Raw genomic sequence first — 8,069 nt, forward strand, 5'->3', positions numbered from 1 at the left:
ACATCGGAGCTCCAGCTCCAGGGGATCCATCGCCCTGTTCTAGCCTCTGAGTGCACTGAACATACACAGTGCACAGGTCTACAACGAGGCAAAACACCCACACATATAAAGTAATATTTTTAAAAGAAGCTTCTGATTGAGCCACGAGCTGTATTTTCATCAGCGCTGTGTCCCAACACCAGCTGGACAGGGTGTACCTGTGCAATAGCTTAAAGAGACTGTGTTACTTTTATACTTCCCTTTTCTCAAAAGAGAATTAGAGTAGAAATTATAGCACTTTAAAAACATTGATTTTCTCTTAAAATTGAGATCTCTGGGCTTAAGAAAAAGAAGGAGCAGATAAAACTGAATCCAGATACAAATTAGGCCTGAATCTACTGCTGGAACAAAATCTACATACACAATTTCCAGGACTGGGTAGGTAAATTCCACTAACTTGTTCATGGAAGAAATGTTATTTCCAATGATATTAGGAAAGAACTACTTCTGGGAATCTTCAAGAGGATGAGAAGATGCCTGCATCAGCAACAAACATCCTCTAGCATAGCCCCCAGTAAGTCTTTTAATGGGGTATTCTGTAAGAATTGGAGGGCTTGGGGGTGGGGATCTGAGGCTCAAATGTATTCATTGGCAGGGGGTCTGAAGCCATGGTTTCTCTGCTTAGTATATTTGTCATCCTTTCTTAGCCTCCTACACTGACACAGTTCAATTTTCAAATGACCTAAAACATTCCACTAGTGAGAAAAAGAATAGTTTGCTTTTGCCAGTGAAGCTGAACATGCAACAAATGAAACCATTTTAGAGAGTTACGGTGGCCTTCCCATGGAGAAAACAGAACACTATTGTGTGATGTGGAGCGAGAGAAACACTGGATGGTCAGGGACCTACTTTCTCAGGAGCTCCTACTTGAATGATGCAAAGGAAGAAATCTTCCCAAGTTCTTGGGGTGACGACCCTGCTCTCCCCATTTCACATGGCCAACTAGAACAGTAAACAGACACAATTTAGCTTGATTTTCTGGACTTGTATATCTGGGGTGAGGCTTTTTCAATCTACTTCTAGAGCTCAACTTGACTAAGAAAGTCCCCTCCTGTCCTGAAACATTTGAAATGACCATTATGGGCAGAGTGGTCATCTGTAGAGGCCCAGGCCTTTTCTTTTTCACCTAACTTAAGTGGTGACCTTAGATAAATGCCTTGATTGTCTGACCCTGTGAGGCCCAACTCAGTGGCTGTCACATCTGAAAACATGCCCAGAGCCATCCTGGCCTGACAGTAGTGCTGCAAGCAAGGTGTCCTAGGGTACCGTCTGTGTCCTCCATTGTCCCTACCTTGGCTCCAGTTAAAACGGAGAACCCATACTCTATGAACTCTTACCTCCATGGTCAAGACTCTGCCTCCCAGCATTCCCTTCTGCTGAAGACGGAGAGAGCCCCATTCCTCCTTGTTGTGCCCTTGTGCACAAGGCTGAGAACAGAAGCAGGACCCTCTGTGGATGGGCTTCCCCTGCCTACCCTCAGCTTCCGTTCCCAAGCCCCTTTGAATTTTCTTCTCTGCCTGGAATGCTGCCAGGCTCTATTCCAAATCAAATAGACTCTAATGCCCTTTAAAGGCTCCCTGTACAGCTGCACTTCCCAAATGTCTCTCTGGGTCTGAAGTCTTCAGCCTCCTGCTTCCTAAAGCCAGAAGACAGGCAGATGTGTCTGTTAAACCTGATTCTAGCTACACTCCCAAGTCTGTTTCCAGATGAATAGCACAGGACCTTACTGCATCCTGGTAACCCATTCTATTCTGAGGCCCAAGTCGGTCCAGGTAGAGTGGACTTTGGACATGTCCCTGTCTGGGGTTCCTCAGTGCATTTTTTTCTTCTTCTCCAGAAGTGCGAGATGGAAAGAAGGCCCTGCACGGCAGTTGCAGTGTTGTTTCATCTCAGGTATTTTAATTTACTTCCTGTTCCTTACACAAATGAGGCGGACTAGTCTCTTGAAATAAACAACTTTATTCAGGGACTCAGACACTTTATACTCTGAGGGTTAAGAAGAGTCACCCGAGTAAAGTGTACAATCACGAAGACAAGCCACATGTGGCAAAAACATGTTTTTCCATACAGGTATATGAATAACAACAGCCAAAGTAAACACATTCTTATATGTTACAGCTGGGAGGGGCTTGAAAACACATTTCAAGAACAATTCCATGTTTTGATGAAACTTAGGTCAGAAGACTCTTGTCTTTGTTTACTGGGCTTTTCTCAGAAGCACTCAGAATTCTCACTGCACAACTCCGTTCTTGGACTGTGTTCTAACTGTATCCTTTTGAGGGTCCTGCAGCAAACTCAAGCGGACTTGTGGGAATGAGCTCGCCCCCAAGCTGCTTTCTGCTTTCTCATCTGAAGGCTTGCGGGACTCGAGACATTTCCCGATGTGTCCTGGATGGGAGACAGTTACGCTGTAAAGGCAACATTCTAGAGAAAGAAGGGAGGACTATTTGTGGGAACAAATGACGACCTAAGAAGATGGGCTGTGGGAGCTGGATATAAAGACACAACATAATATAGCTCTGCCAGGGTGGAAGGCTACATCAAAAGGGATTACTTATGTAAATGAGCCCCTTCTCCTCCCTCTGGTTAAAACTCATAGGAACAAGATTTCAGAGGTTTCCCAGAGAGGAGTGAACCGCAGTGATTTTCCAAATCCAGACTGGAGCTGAGTGTCTCAGAAGCTACCCTAGATACACAGGTCCGAGTTACATTGTGTCCTTTTGGAGGTCAAGCCTCAAAGCTAGGCCACTGTGTGAAAATGAGCCTCTCTCCGAGCTTCCGTATCCTGGGACCCAGCGGTCTCGGGGCCATTTTGTGAGACTCAAGGAGCGCAGAAGCTGCTTCACTGCTGACTTGTGGGATAGAGACCCTCCCCACCCCCCTGCATACGGAACTCCAGAGGCTCGGCGCCATTTTGTGAGTTTCGTGGAAGGGGTCTCGCTGCACTTTCGGCGTTAAGGTGAGTGGAAAAGGCCCCTTTCAGTCTAGAAAGTGGCCAAATGACGCAGTTTAACCTCTTTGGTTAGCGCGGGGGCCCACTTGGAGGTACTCTGTAAAGAAGCTTACTCTTGCCTCGTGTTAAAATCTGACTGGGCCGGAGAGGGGCCTGGGAAAGCCGCACTCCTAGCACAGAGAATCCCAAATTGTTAGCTGAACCTACGGTGAGCACTGTTTTAAACAATGGCCCGGTGGTACTATTAAGCCCTTTTGCCCAGTTCGTCACTGTGGGCAATATAGAGGTCTTTAGCACAGACGGCAGTTGTACGTGGAATCCTCCTCTCACAGGACCCCACACCTGGGCGCCATGTAGGAGGAGTTTCTTTTAGAGGAGGAGCATTGGTGTCCTTCCGGCAAGGTGGGAGGTAGGCAGGGAATTGCAGAAGCCCCACCCAGAAAGGCAGGCACAGTAAGCATACCGTGCTGTGCCCTTTGTAAAGTTCTAAAAATCTGGCTGAATTGCGGAACCAAGTCCTCTCTCCTTTCGCATCCATATCCAGGTAACTGGGAGGTACTTAAAGTCGCTTTGTGGGGTTCTGGCACTTTGAGGGTGGTCTAGATGCTGACTTGCAGGAACAAGCCCTACCCTGCTCTCCCACGTCTCTCTCAGTGGCTGTGGGGACTTAGGCCCTTTGTGTAAGGTTCCTAGGAGAGAGATAGCCATGTAACAGCCTTTGTGCTTTTTAAGAGATTGGCATTAATTGCGGTGCTCACTTTCTGGTTACAGGATCTCTAGACAATGCAATGTAATCTCTTTGGACAGCATGACACCAAGCAGGCATTGAGAATGAGGCACTATCCACCCTTCTACTTCCACTTGGGCACTTAAAAATATTTGTAAGGATCCTCAAAAGGAGATAACCATTACAGTTGGTGAGGGTATATTTTCAAGACATTTCTGGATAGAGGGTACCTACTTAATGCAACCTGGCACCCAGTGAGAACCACTTCTAGGAGTGAGCCCCTTGCACTTCAGATCGTAGATAGACCTCCACACTCTTTCCAGCTCTGAGCAAAGGAATCGTTGCTTCAATCTATAGGGTATGAGAGGGGATCAGGCCTTGTTTTGCAATGAAGGCCTCAGATCTGTAGAGGTGAGGTACTGGATCCCTGAAGGAGGAACAAGGAGATGCCTGATATTATCCATATAAAATCTACCTCTATTGTAAGTCCAGACTGGATCTGGGGAAGACTGTGGCATAAGGTGGGGGGTCAAGGGTGGCCTGTGACTGAATGATGGATGTGAGTGTCAGGGGGACTTGTGAGGAGTCATACATAGGACATCATTCAGAATCCTCAAGACAAGAGTGGACCCCTGCTTCTTCTGCCAGTCTTGAGAAACACTCCAGGGGTGCTCAGATGGGCTCCATCCTAACTTCTGTGTCTTTCAAGAAGGTGAGCCTGAGTGAGTGGCATCACTAGAGAAGTAAAGAGAGCCACATCTGGTTACCAGAGGAGGTGTCTAGCATCTGCCAGTGATCAAGGTGAGCAGTCATGGTAAGAACTCAATATGTGAAGGTACCCATTTGGTACCTAGGAAGCCCTGGAAAGGTGGTTACTGTAGCAGGCTTTTTTGTTCAGCCTCAGGACTGTGGATAAGTGGTCTCATGGATGTGACAGCCTTGGTACTAAGGTCTCAGATGGTGATCAAAGGAAGAGTCTCAGGATTCGTCTGGGCATGAGCCAGATCCCAGACATGGACCTCTCATGATGAGTGTGTGTGTCTACAGCCCAGAAAGAAAGACTGTGCCCTGGGGCCAGCCCTTGAGGAAACTAAACGACAAGCTTACTGAAACTAACTCAGTTGGGAAGGTGGGAGGTAGTGGAGAAGATGTGTTCTAGTGTAAAGGGAGCCTCTCCGGGAAGTCATGCCAGATGAATGCACTGCACCAAGGGACACAGCAGGGATTATTCTGGGCCATGTAGGCATTTCTGGGGAATCCCACTCAACAGAGAAGCAATGGGTCACCTGCTCACACCTCCTGATTGCTTTCATGACCTCCTGCTGTTCAGGAACTTGACTTGAGTGTGTGACCTTGGTTATTTGCAGGGGTTGCATGATCTGTCATCAGACTAAGTAACCCCAGGGATGGTTGAAAGTAATCCCAGTTCAGATCCCAGACAGGGTGCCCACAGAAGCCTATCTCCCCCATTCCTGGGCAGGAATTGCAGTCTGATCCCCTTGTCTTTTTTCTAGGACATTGGTCTCAGGGACCTGAAGACCCTGCTCAAAAGAACCTTGACCTAGGTCATCAGAGAGAGGCTCTCAGGTGTACCAGTACTCAAGGTAAGAACTGTTAGTCAAGTACTTATACAGGTGGGGCTGTGTCCCCACCTAGCTTTTCTGTCAGCTGAGGAGACCCTATGAACTATAGGTGTGCTCCATCCTCTTTCCTCCTCTTTTCTCTGTTTCAGTGAAATGGGCCTTCGCTTAATGCAGGTGGCCTCAGGTCATCAGAGTAAGCAAAGCCATCAAAGTGAGGGATGGGCATGTCCCTTGTCCCAGACATATGGGCCACATTCAACTGGGATGTCTTTTGCAATTGCCCTTGAATAGTTCTTGCAAGATGAAGGGACCTTCGCTGCCCTTTGTTCTACATCAGAGAAGTGGGCAGCTGTTCCAGGAGTTTGCTACAGACCTGAAGAAGGATGCACTAGAGTAGTTTGCTTCAGGCCAGCAGATGCAGGTGGAGTCCAGGCCATGACAGGAGATGAGGGCGAACCGAGAGAGAGCACAGAGGGAACAATACACTTTAGAGTGGGACAACTCTTTGCAGTGCAGTTCAGCCTCCTGTCTGGAATGGGGATCCAGTACTGGCTTTACAGTTTATGGCTGTGACATGCCTCATCTTCTCTCACGGGAGCTAGGCAAGGGTCTTGGTCTGAGATGTTTTCCTCAGGTCAGACATCAGGGGATGCCTAGGCAGAGTCTAGAGTAAAGCCCTGCCATGTGCTGAATGTGTCATGTGTGCCTCAAAGCCAGCAGACACACTTTTCTTAACCCCATACATGCTTCTGGCAACCCTGAAGCCTCTATGGTGACACAGTTGCATTCTGAGGAAACTTGTCACTACTTCCCTCAGTCTCACAAGAGACATACATGCCAGGGAGACAGGACTCCTTGTAGCTTGAGAGCATCACACAGAGAAAGCCTGCCATTGGTTTTGTGAGCATTTCCAGTGGGGTGAATGTCAACAATGAATATATCCACTCTCCTCATCTTCCCCTAGGTCTTTGGGTGTACATTGTTGTGTTCCTGCCCGCTGTTCAAGACTAGAGTCACCATGCCCAGACCGCGGAAGCGTAGAAGATGCATGGCTGAGGGAGATCCTGAGGCCCAAAGTGAGACAGAGGGCCTAAGGAATGTTCCAATTTCAATAGGAGAAGAAGATTCCTCATCCTCTTCTACTTGCTCCTCCTCCTTTCCCTCTTCCTTTTCTTCTTCCTCTTCTGATGATGATGCAATGTCAGGCACTTCAGAGGAGGGCGGTGGTGCTTCCAGAGCATCAAGTCCTTCTCATAGTGTTCCAGGAGCTTTACCCTCCTGCACTGCCATGATTTCCTCTCCAGGCAGCCAGCACAGTGTAGAGTTTGAAAGTGAGGAGAGTGCAGGCCCCTCCGAGGCCCTGCCATGTGCTGCTTCATTGTCTAATGGTGAGAGAGATGCAAAAGTAGACGAGTTGGTGAAATATCTACTCTTTAAGTATCTAATGAAGGAGCCAGTCACCAAAGCAGAAATGATGAGTAATGTCATTAGAAATTATCAGGACCACTTCCTGGTGATATTTAGAGAAGCCTTGGAGTGCATGCAGCTAGTTTTTGGCATTGAGATAAAGGAAATAGAGCCTGCTGGCCACACCTATAACTTTGCCATAGCCCTAGAGCTCACCTATGATGGGATCACGACTGATGTCCAGGGCATACCTAAGACAGGCCTCTTGATAATTGTATTGAGCATAATATTTATGGAAGGCAACTGTGCGAGTGAGGACATGGTATGGGGTGTGTTGAATAAAATTGGCTTGTATGCTGGGGATGAACACTTTATATATGGAGAACCCAGACGTCTCATCACTGAGCATTTTGTGCAGGAAGGGTACCTGGAATACAGGCAGGTACCTGACAGCGATCCTCCTTCCTATGAGTTCCTGTGGGGCCCAAGGGCCCGCGCCGAAACCACCAAGATGAAAATACTGAAGTTTCTGGCCAGCATCAATGGGAGTGACCCCAGATCATACCCAGTGTGGTATGAAGAGGCTTTGAGAGATGAGGAAGAACGGGCCTAGGCTAGAGAAGCCTGGCGCATGAGCAGCCCAGGTTCTAGTGCACTTTTAGTGTCCAACTCAGATAAGGTCAGGTATTGCCAGCGATCAAGCAGTGGCCTCATTCTAGATGGAAGGGAGTGGGAGCCATCCCACTGTTACTGTTCTGCATGGGTGACTCGGGGATTTTTTTCTCTTAGTATTCTAAAATGTTGCTACACTTACTAAAAGGCTCATTAGGCTAAAAGTTAGGCTTCCAGGTTGTATTAGTCGTCTGCCTACTGCTGTTTATCCATGTTGAAAAAGCATTGCTATTTTGTAAAACAAGTTTGAATATTTTTCCATCTGCTCTGTAATCTCTCACAAGGCCCCGTGGTGTTGGAATTGTTATTTCTTGGGTTATGGGGAAGAACTTGTAGAACAGAATAAAATCGTTAATACTAGAATAAAAAATAATTCTTAATCATCCCCTTATGGTCTTTACTCTCTTATTCTGGTTAAGTAATCAAATCCTAACCTAAAGTGTCATTAAGCATATGACCTTTGCAAAGGTTAGCAGTGTGTCCTAGGAGAACCAGACCCATGCTTTCATGGAGCCAGGGTGAGTGGAGGAGCCACAGCCTTGTGAGGAAGACACTGAGAAGTCCTTTCAAACCACAAGCCCTAGTACAGGCTGAGGGATGCAAAAGGGTCTCCTGGGGTGAGCAGCGCAGTGTTGTTGTGGTAAACCAAGGTAGCTTGGGAGTCTAGGGAATTGATGTAATGAATCTG

General features: G+C 47.4%; 1 protein-coding gene across 3 annotated transcripts; it reads left to right on the top strand.

Annotated features, from left to right (window-relative positions):
- The first annotated feature begins 2,838 nt into the window (after positions 1-2,838).
- Positions 2,839-7,688, top strand: LOC311601776 (melanoma-associated antigen 10-like). Of its 3 annotated transcripts, none has more exons than XM_084789501.1 (4): positions 2,839-2,998; positions 4,429-4,520; positions 5,234-5,323; positions 6,267-7,688. In XM_084789501.1, the coding sequence occupies exon 4, from the start codon at positions 6,321-6,323 to the stop codon at positions 7,320-7,322; it is 1,002 nt and encodes a 333-aa protein (XP_084645627.1). In that variant the 5' UTR covers positions 2,839-2,998; positions 4,429-4,520; positions 5,234-5,323; positions 6,267-6,320; the 3' UTR covers positions 7,323-7,688. The 3 variants fall into 3 exon arrangements, with proteins under 3 accessions (XP_084645627.1, XP_084645629.1, XP_084645628.1); XM_084789503.1 differs by having other exon boundaries at positions 4,432-4,533; XM_084789502.1 differs by having other exon boundaries at positions 4,432-4,520.
- Positions 7,689-8,069: the final 381 nt, after the last annotated feature.

This window comes from Acomys minous, assembly GCF_964271855.1.
Source record: "Acomys minous genome assembly, chromosome: 7".
Lineage (NCBI taxonomy): Eukaryota > Metazoa > Chordata > Mammalia > Rodentia > Muridae > Acomys > Acomys minous.

What these genes read in the sequence shown, in the direction of transcription:
- LOC311601776 (XM_084789501.1), top strand. Translation starts at nt 6,321, where the DNA reads ATGCCCAGACCGCGGAAGCGTAGAAGATGCATGGCTGAGGGAGATCCT.